Source organism: Sparus aurata, chromosome 1, assembly GCF_900880675.1.
Source record: "Sparus aurata chromosome 1, fSpaAur1.1, whole genome shotgun sequence".
NCBI lineage: Eukaryota > Metazoa > Chordata > Actinopteri > Spariformes > Sparidae > Sparus > Sparus aurata.
In genome coordinates, this window is record NC_044187.1 from 15,765,949 (window position 1) to 15,789,378 (window position 23,430).

Consider the following 23,430-nt stretch of genomic DNA (forward strand, 5'->3'; position numbering starts at 1 on the left):
AGGATTCCCTGCTACATCCGGTCACATTTTGCATGATACATGCTTTCCTGGCCCACAATCGTCTGCACAGCAGCAGGTTTGTCTCATCAACTGAGGCACCAAGATAGCCCAGCCAGAAGACGGCTCACTTAGACCTTTTAAATTGGATACAGTTTATTTTTACCTCAAATTTCACAGAGCAGTCTGTGACAGAGGGTCAGAGTTCAAGGCACAATGTCACAACACAGTATTCTGTACTTTGGAAGGCAGATACGGATTTAAACACTGTAATTTCAAAACATTAAAACAGTTGTCTTTTACAAATGTTTTCTGAGGAAGGAAGTGCATTCAACACATCTCTTAAACCTTACACACAATGTGTTAAACTGACAGTAACAGTGAAAGTTAAGTTTAAAAGTTTACTTTCTGTGGCACAGACTTGTCTGGCATGCTCAATTCAAACCGAGGGAAACGCCTCAGGTAAATATTATAATAACAAGAAGTCTAATGAAAGATTTAACAGTGATAACTTAACAGTGATGTTCTTCTACCACAGTAAATGTCGCCCTGTTCTTTATGTGTATCTGCAAATCAGTCAACATGTGAACTCCAAGTATGAGAACAGGCACAAAGTATTAGAGAAAATTATTTTATTGGATCTCTTCATACATGATCACACAGATTAATTACTCCTGCGGAAGTTCTTCTAAGAATGGACGGACAGACAAAAGTCGACCTTTAATGGAGAAGGCACTTGTTCTATATCCTATCAGTCCTTGTTGATGGCTTTTATCTGCACGTCTGGTTTAAATCTAAATCACTTGTACTTGTAGAATCCTTCTCCTGACTTTTTGCCCAGTTTGCCCTCCTCGACCAACTTGTTTAGCATCGGACTCTGGGCAAACAGAGGGTTGTTGGGCTCCATTTGGCTCCAACCTGCAATAGTAATAGAATATTATTGATAAAATATTATCAATTCAGCTTCATATTATCAGAGGCTGTCACACTTTTAAATTAAAAAGGTAATATCCACATGTTATGGTTCCAAAAAGTTTCCCTCACCGTCAATAATGAACTTTGTGGTGTCTAGTCCCACATAGTCTGCCAGCTCAAAGGGTCCCATGGGATAACCTGCACCAAGTTTCATGGCAATGTCAATGTCCTCTTTGGATCCGTGACCTGAGGAAGACAACGGGAAAACAAAACTGTAACCATGAGAATCTCCAGAAGTGAATCAAAGACTGGAAAATGATGAAGACACATTGCTATGGACACTTTTCTTTACTGGTTGTAATAATGGTATACATACCTCTCTCATGCAACCGGATAGACTCCAGTAAGTAAGGAACTAAGAGGCGGTTGACAATGAATCCCGGTGTATCCTGAATAAAGACACGTTGGATGCTGCTGAGTGAGGCTGTGAAATACATCACCACTACAATTTCCACTCCAAAATGAAATCTTACCTTGCAGGACACTGGTGTCTTCCCGAGCGTTTTGCTGAAGTTCAGAAGGGAATCAAAAGTCTCTTGGCTTGTTGCTGAGGTTCCAATGACCTGTGGAGGATGAATACCTGAGCAACTCTGACTCTAATCAAGTGTTTTCACGCCTAACTGTGTACATCACAGCAGCCTGAGAGACTTTATTACATGTTGTTGTCGGAGCATAACTCAATTCTCAGTATGTCTCCTTCCTCATAAAAGCTGAAAGGGAAAGAAACCTGGCCTGGACTATTAAATCAGACAAATCAAATCAGTATATTCTATAACTCACTCATGTGCACTACTGGATAATGTAGTCCAGGTAATGCGTTAAAAGCTTGTAGGTGGTGACCTCTGTATCTGAGAGCCATCTTCCTGAGAAATACACTTATGACTTTATTAACAGGAGTTGAATGAGTTTAATACCACTCTGTCTATCTGTATATATGAAGACATCACGATCTTAGCTAGCCTGCTAACTTTACTGATAACTTTAAAGTTATACGGACAGATCTGATCTTGTTTGTTCAATCGGTACAAAAACAGACAAGATATTTTTTTCTAATTATTTACATTTGAAATCAAATCTTTTCTTTTTTCTATACCTCTACAAGCTTCATCATTGGGACTGGGTTGAAGAAGTGAAGGCCACCGAATCTGTCCAGCCTGTTGGTGGAGCTGGCGATGTCAGAGATGGGCAGGGAGGATGTGTTGCTGGCGAAGATGGTGTGTCTAAAACACAGCGTGCAGACAAACAGATGTGATGCATAACGTGGACGGTGACTCATAGTAGAATTCATAATGCGTCACTTAAGAACTTTCCATTTTACTGAACTTTAGGAAAACCGCTGAATGGTGATATGTGTCCTCTCCTTCCTCCGAGACAAGAAGACGTAACACAACCACTATCAGCTGTAGCCTCTGGTTGCTAAAAAAACCTTTGCTACACTGATCCACGCTTGTAATGTATGAATTAAACAGAAACGGGTTCTTACGCTGGTGCCGCCTTGTCAAGCTGACTGAAGAGATCCTGTTTGATTTTCAGATTTTCCACGATGGCCTCAATCACCAGATCGGAGCCCTGAACGACAGAAACGGCGTCTGTGGAGGTCGAAACGTTCTTCAGGACTTTCTGGATGAACTCTTCACCGGCCTGGAACGAGCCAAACAGAATATCCCCAATTAATGACACACAATTCACTCTTTTTAATTTAATCCAGTGATCTACTGTGTTTCACCTCTGGTTTATCGGCGTACTTCTTCTTGACCACTCTTTTGAGGCTCCCTTCAATTCCTTTGACAGTCTTTTTAAGGATGTCATCATTCGTGTCCACCAGCGTCACAGAGTGGCCAGTTGATGCAGCAACCTTTAGGGAAGAAATCAATTCAAGTTGGCTCGATACACAGGCGTCAGTTTCAGTAATGCTGACGTGGGAGCATTTAAGGTGATACTGTTCCACCTTAACCTGATATCATAGTGGCTTCTATCTTAACAGGCTCAAGAGGAGGAAGTATCAGTAAAGATCAAGATCTATTTCGCAAGAGAGACCTGGCAGCCGTACAAAATCACAACATAGAAAAAGGCAACATATATCAAGATACAAAAAGATATCACAATACAACTGAAGAATAGGTATTCTGACACAGTGGCTTCTCAAGAAGAAGAAGAACAACAACATGTCTCTTTCACTACACTCATTATAATAGCCTTAAATCTATTAAGGCATATAAATGTGTCTAATTCACATAAGGAAGTGGAGGAAAAAACACCTGGCAAGAGGTGGTGAGACAGCTGGAACAAAAGAAAGTATTGTACAAAGATTAGTGAAACACAGTTACGAGTAGAGCTGTAAATATGAAACGATTAGTTGTTGATTATCAAAACTTCTCGCCTCTGTAGGATAAAGGGGCTAGGTTATGACCGGAGAGTTGTCATAAATCTGGGTGGGGGGAAGTAATAGCCAGTGTGGAGGAGCCCTTGAGCAAGGACGTTAAACCCCAGATGCTCAGTGGTGTGATCAGGGCGCTTCTGAAAAAGCCTATTACTTTTTAAAGAAAAGAAAAAGTCAAAATTATCAGATTTTAGCTTAGAAAAAGTTGATAATTACCTCACTGACACATTCTTTGGCATTTTACAGACTTACACAAGTAATCGATTAATAAAGTAATCAATCGATTATTAATAATCGACATTTGTATTTATGTAAGAGCTGCAGAAACAGCAGAGCACCTTGTAACCTGTGAGACTGTTCACACCGAGTTTGTGGTGTAGAAATGGGACACAGCTCAACACACACAAATCAACAATTGGAGTTTGTACGATGGACAGCGACACCCAGTGGCTGACGTTAGTACTGCAACAACTGCAGTCATCAAGAGTTGGATCATTGTCTCGTTATGTCACGTCACAAAGAAACAACTGTGCTTAATGAATGACAGGTTTAATATTTCTTAGTTAGCCAATGTGTGACTGTGCTGTGAGACAAGACAGACAGTCACCAACAGAGAAACTATGAGCTTTAAAGGCAACGACGTGCTTTAATGTTGTATGCTAACACGACATGAAACACTTAGACACTTGTTATCTTCATTTAACACACATAAAACCAGCGACATTTACTCTGACGGGTGCGCAAACAGCAGGAGGAATAAAGTGTTTGTAGTTTTGAAGCACACGGCCTGACTTGCTGCATGACAGCTGGCTAGCTAAAAGGGAAGCTAACTGGCTAGCCACTCGGCTAACCAGGAGAGCAGGGACGTGTTGTCTCTCACCTGAGCTATTCCTGCACCCATCTGTCCTCCTCCGATCACCGTGACGTGCTTAATGACGACATTCCTCACAGCCGAGGACGAGAAGCCTCTGCAGACCTGGTGGGTGAAGAAAGCCATGATGTGTGAAGCTCCTGCAGGTCTTCAGGACTGAGACAGACTCGGGTACAACACATGAAAAGTAGGAGGAAGGTCGGCTGTCACGTGACCAGGCAGGCACTTGTATGACCTTTCACACACATAGTGATATAAACACTTCATGCAACATAAGGTCCTGCACTACTGATAGAAATGTGCAATATTATTGTCAGAGTGTCGGCAAACGTTATTTTACATGTTAAAAGTCAAGTATTTATGCATGTGCAAGTTAAATAACATTTCATTCATGTTATTCTGTTGCATCTGGTCAAGATGGAGCTGATGTTGGTACTTAATCTGTAACAGAGTGGTGGAAAGTAACTAAGTACATTTAAGTTACATCTTTGCTTTCAGTAAGGGCTTCTATCACTACTCAAAATGAGTTAGGAATATTCGGGAATTTGTTGTTTCTTTACTTGATAGCTTGTTCTGTGACATATCTGGATTTTTTTGTGTTTTGTGAATAATATTAGTCCCTAAAAATAATGTGATACAATTCATTTGAATTCTATTGCATAGCCATGCACATATATGCACCCATATCCTAATAATGATTTTGAGTAGTATGATATTTCATAAATGACTTCTGTATTTTAATAAGCTGTCAGCAGTAAGTAGAATGTTTCCGAACACATTGCAATTACTGTGCTTCAATGCAATTTTGATGTACAGTGATTTAATTAATTACCTAAATTTTTTTGCAACCTCATACTTCACTACTTTCTAATGTTGTGCTTTCTGCCCATTACATTTATTTGACAGCTATAAATAGAAACTTAACCATGGTGAAATGTAATATTGGTTAAAAAAAAAAAAAAGTTTTTCCTGTACAAAGCATGATGACAAGTATAACGTATAAAGGACGGATACAAGGTTGAAAATCAATACAACTTTTTTTCAGACAGGACATATGTCACAATCGTAAGTCACCTCCCTTCAGCTGATTGTGACTCTCAACTACACAAAATATGTGCAATTTCAGAGCCTGTGGTGCTTATTCAATAAAAACCTGAACACTAAACATTTGGCTTCGTCATTTTTTGTGCAATTTAGAATCAGTTTGTTCTTCCAGAATAAAGAAGCAGTTAAAATGATGATATTTGAAGGTGCACATGTGATGGGATCGAGAACAGTAGTTTAACATAATGTTCACTCTCGCTGACAGATACCGTAAAACGGATGAGGTGTGTTTGTGTCAGTAACAACATTTCTAGCACTGTACCAACTGTTTCTTCCACTGCTCTGATAACAGGCTGCTATTATCTACTATCTATAACTTCTCCCATCCGAAAATATCAACACAAAAGCATCAAAAACAGTAAAAAAATTGAAGTTTTTTTATTGACATGTTGCCAAAACTGTAAGGAAATATATTACCAATTTCTTGGGCAGAAAACTAAAATCTTTCTTTCTCTAATGCCACTATGATGAGCAATATATAGACAGATATGTGTGTTTCTGTAAATCAGTTATATGCATCACACAACAGTAAAAAAAAATCAGTGGATTTTCATAAGTCTATGGATCATTGCTCAGGTTTTTTTGTTTCTGGGTAGTTTTTCCTCACTTGAATCGGGGATCTAAGGACAGAGGATGTTGTCCTCTGTACAGATCGTAATGCCCACATATACTACTGTATATATATATACACTGTATACGTCTCACATCTTCTGCCTTTTGCAAGGTCCTTGACATCACAAGGTTGGTTTAAAGGAAATCTGTTCAAACCAAGTCTTTCCACTTCCCCTTCATCTTCGAAGGCTTACACACACAGTGTATGGGAAGGGCGCCAGCGTCAGGCCGAATCGTCCGTGCAGGGGAGGAGGAGGCGTTCCCTCTGGGAGTCTGAATTTGAAGGCCTGCAGTAAGCTGGTTACAGTCAGGAACAACTCCATCTTGGCCAGCTGTTCCCCCATGCACTTCCTGTGCCCTGAAGGATACAGAGGATGAATCTTTAGAGCCCGGTCAAGAACGGATGATTAAAATTAATATGTAGATGAATGGTTCAGTTATTAAGCCCATATGAGTCAGAGACGGCATACCTATTCCAAATGGTATAAAGCACTCCTTCCTGAGCAGCTTTCCCTCACTGTCCAGGAAGCGTGTTGGGTTGAAACTGTCCGGGTCGTCCCACACAGTGGGATCTCGATGGACAGACCACAGGTTGGGCAAAACAACAGTTCCTTTGGGAATAGTGTAGCCTCTGAACTCTGAAAAAGGAAATTTGTCAGAAATCGACCATTTACAGCTGTGTAGATCTTTTTTATGCCCAAGTTGTATTATTGTCTGACAAACTCAGAGAGACTGACTAGTTGAGCATTAACAGAAGATTAAGTGAAACACGAGGGGTCGTAGGCGTTGTTAAAGTTTACCTGCTGTCGCGGAGGCCATGTGAGGGATAGCCAGAGGAACAACGGTAGTCAATCTCTGCACCTCCATGATGGTGGCTTCAGTAAATCGCAAACTTCCCTTATCAGTGTAAGACGGGGCCCGATGTGGGCCAAGCACTTCATCGATCTCTGTCTGGACTTTGTCTGAAATCAAAACATTACAGGGAAAGTAAGTGCATCATTCTTGCGTGATAAATAAATTCCTTACTTCAGCAAACCAGCAGAAAAGAAGTGGGACTTTGCCCACACTAGAAAGCAGTAGTAAAATGCATGTTTCGATGTGATAAGCATGTGCTTGTGGAGCAGTTGGAGAAGTGATTAAATGCATGATCGAGACAGACATTTTTTTTGTCCTAAAACCAGGAAGTATTCAAGCCGTGGGTTTCGGCGTGATTCCCAATTCCTTTTCACACAAATTTATGAAAGAAAAAAAAAAGGCTGTGGCTCATATAAGCCTAAAAACATTTGGCTTTCAGTTCTACAACACAAATGTAACCCGTCAACATCTCAGCTACACATTTTGAAGCTCTACAAAAATGTGTATATTCAAATTATACAATTTTATATTATCATATCATTTTTATATGTGTTGGAATTGCATCACTGATGCAAATACAGTAAGCAGGTTAATTTTTGTTAATTATCTAGTTGCAGAACATTGGCGAGCGTGTGCTTATCATTAGTTGTTTTCTATTTCTTTTTCACAAGAACAGTTAAGCAGCAGCAAACTGAATGGACCTTTGCTACTTTTACCTTGAATATCAGGGTGTAAGACCATGTACAGCAGAATCCATAAAACTGAATTAGCAGTGGTGTCAGTGCCAGCGATGAAGAGATCTCCTATTATATAAAAGAGGTAATCTTCTGTAAAGCTGCTGTCCTTCTTTCCATCAGCTTCCTGGGACAAAATCTCTATCAAGTACATGTCTGTGAGATCCCTTGGTTTCTCAGGATCTAATGTCTCTTGATGCATTGCGATAATCCTCTTCAGAAACACTGTGATGTCCCTTTCAACCTGCCGTAACTCCTTGAACACCCCGTAAGGCAGGTGGTAAAGCTGTGGAAAGATGTTGATCAGGACTGCAGGGCTGCTCACGCAGATCTCCAACCCGCGTGCCATCAGGTCCACTATGGTGCGGAACTCGTGGTCTTCGTGATGGAAGCGCTGACCCAGGATCAGTGAGCAGATGACATTTGACACGCTGTTGCTGATCAGCGGGGCCAGGTCCACACCGCTGCCACCAGACTCCTCATTCAGCCGCAGCAGCTCTGTTTTGATGATAGCCAGGCCCTGCTGGATGCAAGGCTCCAAGCTCAGCTTCCCCAGGCCGACGTTTCTGAGTTTGGTGTGGCAGAACGTGCGCTGCACTGTCCACACTGGCCCATAAGGTGCGAAGACTATTCCTAAAATTCAGTTCAATCAGAAAGAGGAGACATATGGCTCAGGTCAGCAGAGAGAGCAGTTAGGTCAAGGTCAGTTTAGTCAGTTTTCATTTTTCTCTCATTTAACTGCATTAAATCCATTAATACACAGTTAGACTCGTCAGTGGGCTACTTGTATTGCTGTTCGACAAGTTAATGTGTACATTCAGCTGGCAGTGTACGCATCAGGCACACCTTTAGGACTGAGAAAAAGAAGGATATGGCGTGCCTACTACAGGCACACTCGGGCCGAGACAACTACGATAGTAAAAAGCCTTTATTAGTTCTGGCAATTCTGAGAAAAAACAAAAGGAAAAAGCACCGACCAGTTTTGACTTATCACAAATTGCTTCAGAGAGAGATTTATTGGATTTGATGCCTTCTCTTTGTTTGATGTACTGATGTGTTTTGTATAATCTTATCATTATTACAACTCCTGTGACTACACATTTCCTTTTCAAATATTTCACATGTGGTGTATTTAGTATGAGATCTGAAGTTTACCCCCCTGCACATTATTTCTCCATATAAGGAATCATTTTATTTCTGGTTGGCTCATTTTTCCAGTCACGCCCGCAGGAAGGCCCGGTGCTGGTTTAAACTGTTGTTTCCTGTGCTTCCGCAATGCCATTAGAACAGATGAAGTCGGATAAAACAGTCCTGCGATAAATCCTGCATACATGAATGTTATAATGTCCAGGTTTTTCTTAAAACTTTAAAAATATCAGAGAGGTGTTGATACAACCTTACAGCCAATATGGTCACAGCAACCAGGAATTCATGCAGCATTGTATGGTATATAATAAGTATGAACCAGGGGAAATGTGAAGCTTTGCTTTAATATAGCTATGATCATACTGAGAGGTGTTTTTAAGTCCAGCCGAAGATCATTTTTAACTGTTGATTAATCTGTTGATTTTCGAATTAAATAACAAAAACAAAAAAAAAGCCAAACTACAGCCTGTAAAATGACAACAAAGTAGAATCAACACCTCTCTAAAGTTTAAACAAAACTTAGTGAAACTTTTAAACTTTTAGTTATTACATGACTTTTCCTATTAGCTTGGTGTAGCCTTGCTAATGAACTGACAACTGAGTGTGTTGGTTAATTTCATGATTCACGTTTACTCAATCTGGGTTAGCTTTAAGGTTGGAATTCGAGTGAGAGACTGTCCTTGAACGCACCTTACCTTTGCGTTTGGTCATGATGTTGATGGTGGGAACGTCTGGTCTGTCGGAGAACACCTTGCGATGGTTTGACAAAGCATCTCTGACCACTTCGTAGCCATTAAGCACAACGACCAGCTGACTCCCTACGAAAAGGCTGTAAACATTCCCATACACGTTAGCTAGCTCTGTCAGGGAGACCAAAGGATTTTTATCGCGGCTGTCCTCTGACTGCTGTCCGAACCGCCTCCGGATGAAAGCGGGGACGAGGAAGCCGCCGAAGTTACCGACTACCGGCCACGGCTTCGGACCCGGGGGAATATTAGCGAACTCCCGCCGCTTCTGATAGAAACTAACTAAAACATACACTGTGACGAACACTGTCAAAGCTACTGTGACAGTGTTTACTTGTGAGAGTACAGCGCTGATCAGGTTCTCCAGCCATGAAAGCGACATGACCATAGTGTCAGAGATATGAAAATAAAGTGCATCCAGTGAGTGGACACCATCAACCCATGTTCACGAGTCCTCTAACTGATGTTTAACGGATGGACTCACGCTCTTCCTGTGTTGTTATGGAACGCCGTGCGTCAACGTAGCACCGTTACTGGCTCCCTATTGGCTGACGGTCCTATGACCTGCTGTGATTGGTGCACTCTGACAGCGAGGAGAACGGCCCTTTAAATTGTCTTAAAGCAACAATGCTAAATCATATGGAACAGCAGCAAGCAGGTAATTGATTTTATTTTAGGTTGTCCTTACTCTCATGTGGATGACCCCATTATTTATGTATATATGTATTACATTTTATACAGATAATATTTATACATGTACACATAATATTGTATTTTAATATAATTTTTTTCTGTTGATCTTCATAACTCATTTGTTTCTTTTCTACATTTCACTGCACATTGTATTGTATGCTCTCTGTATGTGACAGTTCAGGATCATATAGAACATAGATTTATAGTGATATGAATCACACTCACAAACTGTTTTACTGTACATTACAGTTTAATGAGGCTTAGGTCAGCTAGATATTGAACAAATAGGCTACTGCTAACAAACTAATAAACAAACATGTTCCACCTAAACAGAGATTTTGGTGTATTCTTCTAATAAAATGAAAAAAAAATGAGGCACAATCTGTGACACAAACGTGAAACAAGACGACAAATAAAATATGTTTGTGGCTCTACTTCAAATTACACACATAGATGATGACATAAGTGCAAAATAATGGTATCAACTGAGTACAATGTGCATTATTAAACAGTGAAACTGCAAAAAGAAAAGATCTATCGTACAATGATGAAGAAATAAATAACTAGCCATTAAATCCTTTCTTACTTTCTATTATCCGTTGGTGTTTCTAATGATACCTACTATGAATAAACCAGTTAATTTCTGCTTGTAGCAACTGCAACACATTAGCATGAATTTTGCAAAGGTAAATTTGTAAAACATTATATACATATATCCACATTGATGACAGTCTACTCATGATTCCTTATGCAATCATTTGAGCAAGCTGACCTAACCATACACTAAATGAGCACCTCACGGCAAACTAGTCAGCTAATTACATATTATTGAAAAATATAGGCCAATTATCTGTATGATTATTCCAAGTGTATGGACATTCATGTGAGGCTCAATAGATGGTTTTGTAAGCTATTGAGCAAGAATCTCTGACACATCCTCCACCTCAGAATCCTTACATTTCCTTGTGTCAAAGAAATTGTTTTAGAAAAAATGTATTGGTTGGGACTTGTGAGAAATAGAAAAAAATCTGAAAAGTTGAAGTGATCCATTAGATATATAATGTATAAAACACCCAGCTGCACTATAGCATAATGATGACTGTTACTAATGATTTCATTTAAACAAAAAAAACACACTGAAGCCTTAATTTGGTTACAGTTTAATACAATGCTACAATAATGAGACTACAGCTATGAGACATACCCTCGAGGCTACTAAAATGAATGCAATACTAATACAAATAATAATAATAAAAAAACTCATAGAAAAGGAAGAGAAACAAATAAACAGAGAGTCATAATGGCAGTTTTGGAACACTTTCTGACGTTAAACACACTAAGGCACCTTGTGACTTGAGCACATTGATATCATATTGAGGTAAACCCCGTCAACACATACAGTATGAAAGAGTTATGTGAGCAGATCTAAAAATAAAACAAGTCTTGCAAACACTGCAGCAAACGCTCTGTTCATGAATTAAATTCACTAGAAGCTGATACAAGTATCAGTTACAAAAACAACGACGGCTGTAGAGGACTTCATCTCATAAATAAATTACACCGACAAGAACACACAGAGACAGAATGATTATCCTTCTTGACACATTTTTGCGGAAAACACTTTGTTCATAGCTATGCATTTGGTATCATTATGTTCCTGTCCAGCAGACAAGACTGACTGAAAGAGTACCACTTCAATGGATTATCAGGCAACACTGCTGGGTATCAGGGTCACTCCTCTCGTGTGCTCTGCACCATGGAGTACTTCTTGCAGGGGTTCTTAAGGCAGGCAGGAGGCCAGGTGATGGGCCAGCTGTAAGAGCACGGCACCGCGGTTTGGACGTTCCTCTCCAGGAAGTTGAACAACGGGTTCCACCAAGTGTTGGTGAGGTAGTTGTTGGGTGAGCATTTCAGAGTCTGTCAGGAAGATAGAAGTTAACATTTAGAATAATATCGGTACTCATAAAAGTTTTTTCTTTTATATTTCTTTTCACACAACACCATCACTTCTTTCTGTCATGTTGTGACAGGTTTATGTCATTTAAAAGTTTAGTTTGTTGTGATTGCATGTCAGATAGTTCTATTAGTCGTAACACAAGGGCCAAATGCAAACCTCTGTTATTGTATTGGGAATGTGACATACATTTTTTTTTTTTTACCAATATCACACATTTGCATTTTTCCAGGTCTGTCTTAAAACAATACTCACACACCAACAGTTCATACCTGTTCATCAAGTTATGAGGCCTCGGCAGTCTGAGCTAGACAAATCAAGAGGTTTCTTTAAGTGGGTATCTTCAGAACTAGTCTTTTTATTCTGATTTCCCTCTTTTTGTTTCCCTAGTGTTTCCATGATAAGAAGCAGTGAAGGTACAGATTTTTTTGAACGTGTTGTCCTGAGTGAGTTTCTTCAAAGGCATTATGACCAGAAGGAATGATTGCAGCAAGCAAAAACTGTTTCAACTGTTTTGAGATAGACTTGGGAGGAAGAGGGCATTGTGCATTCACACTCGGCATGAACTGCGTGGCAGAAGGACTTGAAACTCAACAAATTAATCAGTTTAAATGCTTTTTAATAAAAATTTAAAGAATTAGAGGCTGATTCCTTAGGATGTTTTTTTTTTTTTTATTTACCTGGTTTTGTGGCTCATTAGTTTTTTTAGAAAGTGAATTTCCTATACTTGTTTTTGTTATGCAATATTTGATGCTTCCTTCATAATGGTAACGATACACAAATCTAAGATATCAAATCACCATCCTCTTTATTTAACTACAATGATTTGAATAGAGGAACTAAAAAACAACATCATATTCAAATTGAAATCAGCAGCCATGTGTTCTTGTGTTTGTTTTTTTATTAAACATATTAACCATGTGGCATATGTATATGTTTATCTAAAAGGCTCATATTAAAAATGTGTCATCTTATATCACCTCTTTGATAGATTGATCCTCTGGACCATATCAAACTTGGTCAAATGTCCCTTGAAAGCCCCTTGAATTCCTACTGAATTTGGTTCTGGTTTTAGTTTCTATGCCCAGATTACCTGGAACTCCTTACAAGATACATTCATCATTATCTTGGTATCTCTGCTCCTGTTTGTACCTGCTTTAATTGAATTGGTTTTGTATCTTATATCTTTTATGAGCCTTATGTTTTTAATGATTTGTTCACTTTTTCTTGTATCTCATTGACTACTACTTTTAATCATTTATGCAATTTTAAACTTTTACTTTGCACCATTATAGGGTGGGCTAGGCCTTATGTGTGTTTTGAATTAAAATAAAAGGCAAATTCTAAATAAATACATTCATATCTAAATGTATCTTAAAAAATAACTTTGGTTGGTATGTTGCCTTTTTCACTTTGGCCAGTAGAGGGGGTAATTCACCATGTTGAAAAGCCAAATATGGCATGACATCCAGAGTATTATGACACACAGTATAAAAATATGTCTTGTACTTTCTGTAAACACACAATTGCATGTAATTTATAGACCTCTTCTTTGAAACAGAAATGTAAACTGTGAACAAGATGCAGCCAACAGTAAAGCCCTCCATGCATAATGATTAATGTTTAACAAGGTTTCAAAGAGAAGGGAGCTGCCGCCCAGCGCTCGGCTCTGTGTTCACACCTGTAAGTTGGCCATGGTGTGGTACCACCAGAACAGGCGGGAGGTGATGAAATAGGCCACGACCACATCCACGCTGTAGTGCTCGTGTGCCACCAAGATGCACACCACACCCACGGCGCTGAGCAGCCAGCACATCAGATGGTACCACCAAAATGACCGCGGCGAGTCTGGAGAGGGAGATGAAGAGACCAGAGTGTTGGCAATATTTATGACAACATCTATTTTTGGTCTGTTCGACCATGTTTCCACTGTGAAAATAGGGCAGTCTGTATAATATTAGGGTAATTTGCCAGGAACAGTAAGACTACTGTTACTGAATTGTTATACTGAGACTTGTTTTTAAATTTTTTGTCTACTTTTACTGATACTGCAGATAAAATATTAAACACACCTGTCAGTATAACACAACATAACTCAACAGCACCTGAAACTACAGTCTTCAAAACGACCATAAAGTTGAATAAATACCTCTCTAAAACTGTTTATAACATTATAACCGTCATGAAACCACAAGTTACAGCAGGTCTGTTGTATGAGACTGCATTAGCTTTGCTTTGGCGTGACTAATAAACTGGGCATATGTCCATTAACATACAACTTTAAAAGATATATAACATATATGCAGATAATGCAGATAATACAAATAGTTTGAATGTTATCCTGTAAATCCTAATAGCGGCAACACACGTCACTTATTTGCATCCTGTGGGTACCTAGAAAGCCTGCGTGTCCATATATTATTCATTCACATAAATTATTCCATACGAGGAAGCAAACAAGTGCTGCTTCGAGTACTCACACTCCTTAATGAACAGGTAGGTGAGAGTGAGCATCACGGTGTGTCCACTGTACAGGAAGTCTCCACACAAGAGATGGGAGCTTGTAATGGACAGACCCCCACCCGAGACCAGTCGCAGGATTCGCTGGATCTTCGCCTGGGAGTCTCCGTGGAGCTGTGAGAGAAGAGGAAGGGTAGATATAGAGGCAAAAATAAGTTCCTTATGCTCAACATAACAGAAATAGCTTGGTTTGTTTGACCAACAGTTCAAAAGTCAAATGAAGAAAAGCAGCAAAAATATTCACATTTGTGAAGCTGCAACCAGAGAATATTTGGCATATTTGCTTGATAAATACATAAATACTAGCACTAATGTTAATATGAACACTAACAAACAATAGGTGAATACTAATGCCTAATTGCTTATCCAAACTTTTTAAGGATTAGTTCAACATTTAGGAGTCTCCGCTGCTTTACTTGCAACCTTTTGACGATGACACGAACGCAGGACCTTACTGTGCTAGAACAACAATTGTCCGGCAGATAACACTTGAAAAACTGTGTTGTTTTTACACTTTCTTTTTTGACTTTGGATTAAACAAATTCAACAATACATGTGAATTTGTTGGCTTAAATGGTGCTGGTATGCAGATTTTGTGATCGTTGGACTGACCAAGTGGTTCCGGTCAACAGTTTATAGCTTTGTACTGAGGATTGCATACAGTTGTTCGTGAGAGTGGTGTGAATCTGAATAAGGTAAACAAAGATAACTGTAGAGCTCTTCAACTCTAGGCAACATCATTTGAACTGGTGATTTAGGGAAATTGTAGTGAATGAAACAAAGGTAGTTAAACAGTATCATCAGCTACACCTGATCTAATCTAAGGCTCTTGTGCTTGTTGCTGAAATTACGGACAACTCACTTCTTGCAAGTACAATGACTGAGGACAAATGATTTTCTTATGAGTAAATGTTCACGAGGATCGCTTAGCTTCATTTAAAGGTTTTTTCATGCACAGCCCAAAATATTTCAAAATCAACCACAGCCCTGTCCGACTTCTGATTCTTTTGCACCACATAACCAAGCAAACAACTGCCAGGAGCACGTTTTTGATCAAACAGACTGATGCACCTCAATACTGTCGGTGTCCTGAGGCAGTAAAAAGTCAAAATGGCTTTTTCTTTTCTTTTTATTGCTGCCTCACTTGCGTGGTTGTGCAAAATGACTCCCTGAGGGTGCATGAGAGTACACGGCTGAGCAACGACAGCTGATGCGCCGCTCTGATGTTCGGCATGCTTCTCACCTTCGGAGCACATGTCATATGCATGCCAGGTACAGGCAGGGTGGTGATGTACATCGTGACACAGCGGTACAAGTACAGGGTGCCGATGAGGAAAAAGAACCGCCTGCTGGCTATTGATCTGCAAATGGACAATATTAAAACAGCAATTAAGTGCTACATAAAGGTATTGATCTCTTAAATATGAAGTGCTATTTATAAATACTACAACATGCCACTGCATTACATCACAGAAGAAGGGAAGGAAATACAATTTCATCGCTGAAGGCATTGATAGACTTTAAAATGACAACCCAGCTGCCAGGATAAAAAGCATTTCTGCAAACCAGTGATACGTTAACATTTGGCAATATACCATCTTGACATTTCTACAAAACAAGTCACATCAAGTGCACATTATATGTTTTTGACCTGACGTTCATGTTGGGAGGAGGAGGGGATGGGGTGAAGTTACAGGCGAGAGGGTGGCCAAGCACGGCCTCTGCAGTTTAGGACTACGTTTCAACATTTGTAAGAGGTGCACTGTTGGATGCTTTGTAGGAATCTTCGGAACAATTCCAAGCCATGTTTGTAGCAATAGAAAACATGTTTATTGTTAACAGGAGGTCAGAACATCTCCAGCCTTGTTAGTGGCGACAAAACTGAGCGTTTGATGACCAAAAAATGCGTTTTGAGCCAAATCACAATCTTTTCCTAACATTTACCAAGTAGATTCCACAATAGCAACAATAGATACCACAAAAATACAAAATATCTCCAGACTTATCCTTGCATAAGAACTACAGAGAACTTTGTGTATCATGGGTTCTTACTTGTATCTGAAGAAGAACAACTGGATCAGCCAAATGACCAGCAGCACCATGCCATTGATCTCTGTCACTGTAAACGCCCACTTGACCCTGTCGACATAGTCAAAAAACTTATCAGGAAGAGGTGGGCTGCTTTCTTTGGGCGGAACCCTCTCATGGACGACGGTGATGACGACTGTGGTCAGGACCAAGTTAAAACCAGCGTAGAAGAAGGCGATTACGGTCTTCCACCACTCCATGGGCAGACGATTGACCTTGGACTCCGGCACAGAGATCTTCACGTAGTCGTTATGCCTCCCTATGCCTTTCCGAAAGCCCCTCTTTGTGTCTTCTGCACCCGGGGTGTGGACAGGACATGTTTTACCGCCGCTGGGTGCAGCAGCACCCTCCATGCCTGGGTTCAGATTGTGAGTGGCAGAGTCCCTTGCATCCACAAGCTCCTGTGATGCCATGGATGCCTGCACAGTCCATCCACAGACACCACTCCGCTGGGTTGAGACTTTTTTAGCTGCCATGAGATAGAGATAAGATAAAATAAAGATTAATTGCACCTGCACCGGGGAATATCACTTGTTACAGCTGCACAAGAGGCTGAAGCAGATGTAAAAAGAAGATTGGGGTGATGGATAAATGACACAAGATAAACACAAGACAAAATGAGAGGGAAAAAAAGGTTGGAAAGTGACGAACTTGTTTGGAAAGCACACGCATGCTATTATAATTTGTGAAAGATAGAAGTAAACAGGTTCTGCTTGCTTGCTTACTTAAGAGTGCCAAATCACCATGATGAGAAACAGGGAGGAGATGAACTATCATTCACTTTTGTTTCCACTCCTTATCCTCGGGATTAGCAAAGAAAGAGATGGAGCTTTTATTGACGCAAGGTTCTGGATCCCGCTGGCTGAAATGTCCATTTTAGACTGAAAAGCTCTTTCTGAGTTTATAGCAGGCGGCTATTCTAGATGTGGTTGTATAAGTTAACACTGTGTGTTATATTTTCCTTTCCCCGGACATTCAACAGAACCACCATGACAGTTTTCTGTTTGGACGTTCAGTTATACCCTTATTTTAAGCCTTCCAAAACTCGTTCCGCCTCACTGCTTTGGTTTTATGATTTTGTCCTCAACATGCTGCCTCTAAGGTCGCAGCAGTTTTCATGGTCAAACATTATCTGTTGCAGCAGAGGAATTTGCCTGCTAATCTTTTAGGAATGCAAAAGTAACTAAGCTAAATTAAACTTAACAAAACATATTGAGATTGAAAGCTATTTCTTGACTTTGTAAAGTTGTAAAACAGCAGTTGGCAAAAGCAATCTGACCACCAGCATCATTTAGCAGCTATCCTGGGTGGAGTTCGCCTAGTCGCCATGGAATTTGCAGAAAACCCTTTTTTTTCTGAGCAGTTTGAGGATGTCTTGTCAATGGTGGCACTAAAAGTCAATGACAACTGGGCAAATTCAATTAGCTGAAGAAGATCATGAGATAAGATTAGAAGCTTGTGATGAAATTGTTTTTCGTCAACAAAATAACACAGAACTAATCTAAACAAAGATTAGCTAAGCTATGCTAAGCTAAACAAAAGTAAGAAGCTAAGCTAAGCTATATCAACCTGAACTGAAGTTCAATAAAAGGTGAGCTAAAGTTAAATAAACTAAACTAAAGCGATAGGGTTGGGGAAAGGACGTCTTGTCAATGGTGTCATTAAAAGTCAATGACAACTGGGGAAACTCCATCTGCTGAAGAAGATCATGAGACACGATCGAACATTCCAGCTACTAAAGTGACCTTGTGGTGATTGTTTTATCAACAAAACAATACAAAATAAAACTAAACCAAGATAAGTGAAGCAAAGATTAGCTAAGCTAAACTCAACTTGAATTAGTTAAAGTAAAATAAGCTGAGCTAAATTAAGTTAGGCTACACTGTACCAACCTAAACTATTGATATATAATAAAATAGTGGATGGATAGTTGGGCTGAAGTGAACGACTCATAATGACAGCCAGAAGAAAAACAACAGTGTTGATCTCTTCTCAGTTAATGACTTGAGACAGCACAATGACCATTTTCGTTCTTTCATGTCTAAAAGGCTTCTAACAGTTCCATTAATGGATTTGAGGATACTGCAATCAGCCCCGGCATGCCTCATAATAAATGCCATCTGGGATACATACAGAATGTCATGTTTACTTGTAGGCAAAACCTGGCACGAGGACAAAAAGATGGGATGGAAATAGAGTGTGGCTGGACACAGGAGGGCTGATGAAAGTATCAGTTTTCTCAGAATCAATTTTCGGGAAAATATTATTACAGTAGAGAAAGATTTATAGCAGAATGCCCTGTGACTAACCCATAGAAGATTCGGCCCTGTGTTATGCAACTGATGGATGGCTACGGAACACAAAATCTGACAGACGTTAAGGACGTTACAGGGGTCATAAGGTATATTAATACTTACCAAGATGGCAAATAAGATCAACAAGAGCAGACAAACAATATAAGCCAATTACATTGCCATGTCTCCTCTGTTATTAGTGGGATTATGTTGCAGCTCTGTGGTTAGTTATACTGGCAGGTTGTGATCTTATGTCAGTGACTGTCAGTAACTCTGTGGCTGGTGTCTACATCGAGAGTGTGGGAAATTGTGTTTTTGGAATACAACATAATTCCCTAATATCTAAGAGCTCGGTTGAACCTTGTGAATTTGAATAAGTCTGTTCTTTAGATTAACATCCAAGAAACAGAGTGTGACGACAGTGTCATCTAGAAGCTGTAGGTGGATGTAGCTCAGAGGGGAGAGCGGGTTGTCTAGTGATTGAAAGGTTGCTGGTTCAAATCCCAGCTCCCCTTGCATGTCGAAGTTTCCTTGAGCAAGATACTGAATGGGTGAAAGTGGCAAGTATTGTAAAGCGCTTTGAGTGGTCAGTAGACTGGAAAAGCGCTATATAAATGCAAGTCCAATTCCATAGAGATAAATCATGCTGTTGCCCTACATTACCATTACAGCACAACTTAATTGACCCAAATATATCTAGTAAGTCCTCAAAGCTGAAGGATATGATACGATTTAGGTAAGGAACAATACGCTATGGTACGGATCAGTCCGATAGGATAGGATGAAAATACTGTTACCCTATCATACGGTATAATTTGATATGGTTCGAGACAATATTGCATGCAGGAACGTCGATGTCTTTGTTCTTTGTGGTTGCTTCTTCTTGCAATGAAAAAACAAGAAACTTTGAACTTTGAATGGCCAATGAACTTCTTTTGTGTTTGATTTAAAGTTTGATTTAGACTTTTTGACGCATGGCCTCCATACTGACTTTACTATCCAAAAGTTTTGGAAATGAAAGATAAGTTTGCGTTGGGGTAGACTTTTCATTCAAAGAAAAAAAAATCTGGTAGTCTTAATATCCTATATTTGTTTGTATCTGTGTACCGTTCAGTACAAATCACATGGGAGATGTTTATTTTGTAGTGTTTGCTCTGAGACTGCACATGTGTATTGCACATTGGAGGTCGGCAGAGTGTGTCCATTAGACTAGTTTTCCATTGCTCCTCTCCTCCCTAGTGTACAGTACACAGTGTTTTCCCACCAGCCGGAGCACCATGCACTCTAAAGGGATGGGTGGTGATGGAAAACTGGCAGAAAAACCTATTCCACATGGTCACAGGGCTGTAATGGATAACTTGGCTGCCTCTGCTTGCTCAAGCTATTTCAAGAGAAGCCACCCGGTTGCCTTGAAGGCTGTATTTTACTCCAGGGTTACCAAGGCTTTGACTCCATTTTCGGGCCTTCATAATAACATGCTACTACTGCTGTCCACTCATTTTCTCCTTCACATCATGTAGACTGTCTTCATTAAAGGGATGGTTAAAAATAAGTCACACCGAGAGGTGGCCCTGCCCTCTTGGAACTGGTTACAGTAAAGAGAGGAGTCGACTGTTATAAAAATGTACATGCTGTAAATCAAGCTTTTAAACTGCATGTTCAGAAGTGCTCCATTTCTTGGTCCTAGTTTACAGATAATCACAAAGTAGTTTAAAAGTCTCACTGAGTATGCAATTGAAGTATCTGATACAAGTCTGTTTAACACTTCGCTGCTGTTTGGTGCTATATAAAAAAAATTTGAAATATATCCTTGATGGCTTTGTCATTCACCCTGCTGCCGTCTGGCAAAAGATACAGAAGTATCCGCTCCCATATCACCAGACAATAGAGCAGCTTTTTCACTCAGGTTGTGATAATTTAACTCTACAACCCTGGTGTAATAAATGAACCTTTAAGTTTTTTATTGACTATTAGTTCAGATTAACCCTAACCATACTTGGGTTAAAGCTTGTAAAACTAACATGCAAAGGTAATCAAACTAGATTAAAAACTGTGCTTTGAAAGTTAATTAAAGCTACTACAGGGAACTTTCATTTTCAATGTCTTTGTTTTGGTGGTTGCACTGTAACACCAGATTAAAGAGCAGCTTCTTTCCTCAGGCTGTGAGACTCCTCAAGTCATCCTCAGCAATTTTATTACTTATCCAACTCAGATAAGCGGGAAGTGGACCCACTGACATGCATTCAGAATAACTATCTGATTATACATAAATAGCCAATCTTTTTCGCTGATTGTCTCTTTTGCTTATGTAGATTATAGAAAATGATCAGTGTTAAATTGAGACTGTTTCATAACCAGTTAAAAGTTCCTTGTATGTAGCCTATTTGTGAGCACAATGTAGCTGAAGTAACAAAAGTAAAATTGCCCTTGAGTGCAACGTTAGGACTGTAAGATCTACACTGACTAGCGTTTACTGTTGTATCTGGTTCAGTTGGTGGCTAATTTTAACCACTGTGTACTGTAAATGAGTTCACTGTGTAAGAATGCATCATATTATACGAGCTCATCATACATTATTTGTATAGCTGTCTTATTCTTATCTGTTGACTACATGTACTGCAGTAAATGCGACAGTGCTTTCCTCGGAATTGTGGTGGAGTAGTCGTATATAGTAAGTCAACTTTGTACCTAAGTAGGGCGCTTGAGTATTTAATTTCTACGACTGATTAGTAATAGAAGTAGAAGCAGTAATAGGTGGCAATACTATGCCAAGAAGGAGAAGTAAACATGTGGTACCGTATGGTGTGATCTTAGTCACAGTAACATCAGCATTGTCATCATTAGTAGTAATCCTGCATATTCATTTACCAGGAAACAAGCCATGATACGAAGGAGTATGAGCAGATGTTTGAACCTTTGGTTTCACCACAGTCATGTTCACTTCCTGCGCTGGATCCCGCGTGTGGAAGTTAGTTAGTTCACTGTGGGAATATGTTCACCAAAACAAATATTCTTTGTTGACAGAACAAATCATTTCTTTTTTCCAGCAAGGACAGCCAGCTTTGTGCCACACAAGCCAAAAAAGGTCCCACTGAACATGAAGCCCGGCCACCCCTTCTTTTCTTTTCCTTTCTTTTTCGAGGCACCACGACCACATGTGGGGTGGATCTGGCAGTAATGTGAGGTTCAGGACTGGGTGTCTCCTCCGCCTCCCATATATTACAGGGCAGCAGTAGTCTGTCACATGTGATGTGTGCGCCGCAGCCGGTTTTGAAGTTTACTTTTGGGGTGTAGCACAGTGGCCCCCCACACACACATATACTGTTAAACACCATCTCCCTTATATGAGGCTGCTGGGTGGGGCAACAGGTCATTACATCTCCTGTAATTAAGCCCTCTCGTTTTCAGTCACAGCTAATACAGAAACTGAATTATTCAAAATGGAGTTAAAGAGGAAAAGACAAGCACTGTTTGTGTACAAGGTAATCTGTGTATATTCAGAAATGATGTTTTGCATTTAGAGCATCATATGACAAGTTGCCCATGTATCCCTGTGCAACACGTGATGCTATAAATACCCTGATAATGATGTGTATAACTGACATCATCATACCATAAACACCAAGTCTTCTGGCTCCTGCCAAACCGAATCAAACTTTTTTATTTATTTTTTTTGCATGGATCCATGCCAATACACAAATCGAACGCTGATTTTGTCAACTCGAATTCATAACACATGCATTTCTGTATCTATAAGCAAGGCTGACTGAAAAAGTTGAATGTCATCAGGAGTATTAAATCCACAGCAAGGACCACACATTGACGCCACATTTATCTGAAGGGATAAAACGCGACGTCATGCGAAGGTGAGGATTCAGATACACATGTTGCGCGGACAGTTTCACAGCATCCTACCTGCCTTCCTCGGGCCTCCTAGTGCCTCTTCCTGCACTTGCAATTCCTTGAATCCCTGACGCTGCTGCTCGCTCTGCTCAGGCTGGACTGCTACATTACACGACACCGCCGCTCGCTTTTGAGAGAGCGCTCCTCCCCGAAGCCCCACACTGTACGGCCTATTCTCAGCTCCATCCATCCATCCTCCGTATGCCCAGCCTCCTCATCCTCCTCATCCTCCTCCTCCTCCTCCTGCTGCTGCCGAGCATCCCCTTTAATTCCAAGGAGCTGTCCTGTAATCAGCACAAGCATCGCCCTGTAACTCAGCTCATTTTAAAATAGGTGTTCTGAAATATCCAGCTGAAGACTTTTTGGATTTTTTTTTTTTTTTTTAGATAAATGTGGATTTATTTTATTCTTCATTTTATAATTTTTTTATTTGTTTTTTTCTTTCTTTTTTAAATTGTATCATTTTAAATAATACATTAATCAAATCCACCCTTTTATGGATTTGCTCATTTAGCCTTAAGTCAGAACACAGTTTTCTACGTGATTAAATCTTTATCT

The 23,430-nt window shown here is 39.9% G+C and overlaps 3 protein-coding genes across 4 annotated transcripts; all 3 read right to left on the reverse strand.

The window, feature by feature from the left end:
* Window positions 1-612: 612 nt before the first annotated feature.
* Window positions 613-4,454, reverse strand: hadh (hydroxyacyl-CoA dehydrogenase). The gene is made up of 8 exons (XM_030431227.1): window positions 4,233-4,454; window positions 2,699-2,827; window positions 2,456-2,613; window positions 2,066-2,192; window positions 1,446-1,535; window positions 1,289-1,361; window positions 1,042-1,158; window positions 613-915 (listed from the first exon to the last, which is right to left on the reverse strand). Exons 1-8 carry the CDS (start codon window positions 4,347-4,349, stop codon window positions 797-799), a joined length of 930 nt encoding a protein of 309 aa, XP_030287087.1. The 5' UTR covers window positions 4,350-4,454; the 3' UTR covers window positions 613-796.
* Window positions 4,455-5,688: 1,234 nt separating this feature from the next.
* cyp2u1 (cytochrome P450, family 2, subfamily U, polypeptide 1) lies at window positions 5,689-9,927 on the reverse strand. Its single transcript, XM_030431139.1, has 5 exons — window positions 9,370-9,927; window positions 7,511-8,161; window positions 6,740-6,901; window positions 6,410-6,577; window positions 5,689-6,297 (listed from the first exon to the last, which is right to left on the reverse strand). Exons 1-5 carry the CDS (start codon window positions 9,806-9,808, stop codon window positions 6,116-6,118), a joined length of 1,602 nt encoding a protein of 533 aa, XP_030286999.1. The 5' UTR covers window positions 9,809-9,927; the 3' UTR covers window positions 5,689-6,115.
* A 1,330-nt stretch (window positions 9,928-11,257) lies between these two features.
* On the reverse strand, window positions 11,258-23,120 carry sgms2a (sphingomyelin synthase 2a). Of its 2 annotated transcripts, none has more exons than XM_030422399.1 (6): window positions 22,885-23,120; window positions 16,640-17,144; window positions 15,831-15,948; window positions 14,548-14,701; window positions 13,749-13,915; window positions 11,258-12,030 (listed from the first exon to the last, which is right to left on the reverse strand). In XM_030422399.1, the coding sequence occupies exons 1-6, from the start codon at window positions 23,060-23,062 to the stop codon at window positions 11,845-11,847; spliced, it is 1,308 nt and encodes a 435-aa protein (XP_030278259.1). In that variant the 5' UTR covers window positions 23,063-23,120; the 3' UTR covers window positions 11,258-11,844. The 2 variants fall into 2 exon arrangements, with proteins under 2 accessions (XP_030278259.1, XP_030278349.1); XM_030422489.1 differs by having other exon boundaries at window positions 22,889-22,985.
* Between the last annotated feature and the right edge of the window lie 310 nt (window positions 23,121-23,430).

Coding starts and splice junctions, on each gene's coding strand:
- hadh (XM_030431227.1), bottom strand. CDS start 4,349: ATGGCTTTCTTCACCCACCAGGTCTGCAGAGGCTTCTCGTCCTCGGCT. Junction 2,614..2,698: donor AGTACGCCGATAAACCAGAG/GTGAAACACAGT, acceptor GGCTCGTTCCAG/GCCGGTGAAGAGTTCATCCA. Junction 1,159..1,288: donor TATCCGGTTGCATGAGAGAG/GTATGTATACCA, acceptor TGTCTTCCTCAG/GTCACGGATCCAAAGAGGAC.
- cyp2u1 (XM_030431139.1), bottom strand. CDS start 9,808: ATGGTCATGTCGCTTTCATGGCTGGAGAACCTGATCAGCGCTGTACTC. Junction 6,578..6,739: donor CATGGCCTCCGCGACAGCAG/GTAAACTTTAAC, acceptor TTCCTTTTTCAG/AGTTCAGAGGCTACACTATT. Junction 6,298..6,409: donor CTTTATACCATTTGGAATAG/GTATGCCGTCTC, acceptor TGTATCCTTCAG/GGCACAGGAAGTGCATGGGG.
- sgms2a (XM_030422399.1), bottom strand. CDS start 23,062: ATGGATGGAGCTGAGAATAGGCCGTACAGTGTGGGGCTTCGGGGAGGA. Junction 15,949..16,639: donor TTGTTCTTCTTCAGATACAA/GTAAGAACCCAT, acceptor GTCCATTTGCAG/ATCAATAGCCAGCAGGCGGT. Junction 14,702..15,830: donor ATATGACATGTGCTCCGAAG/GTGAGAAGCATG, acceptor CTTCTCTCACAG/CTCCACGGAGACTCCCAGGC.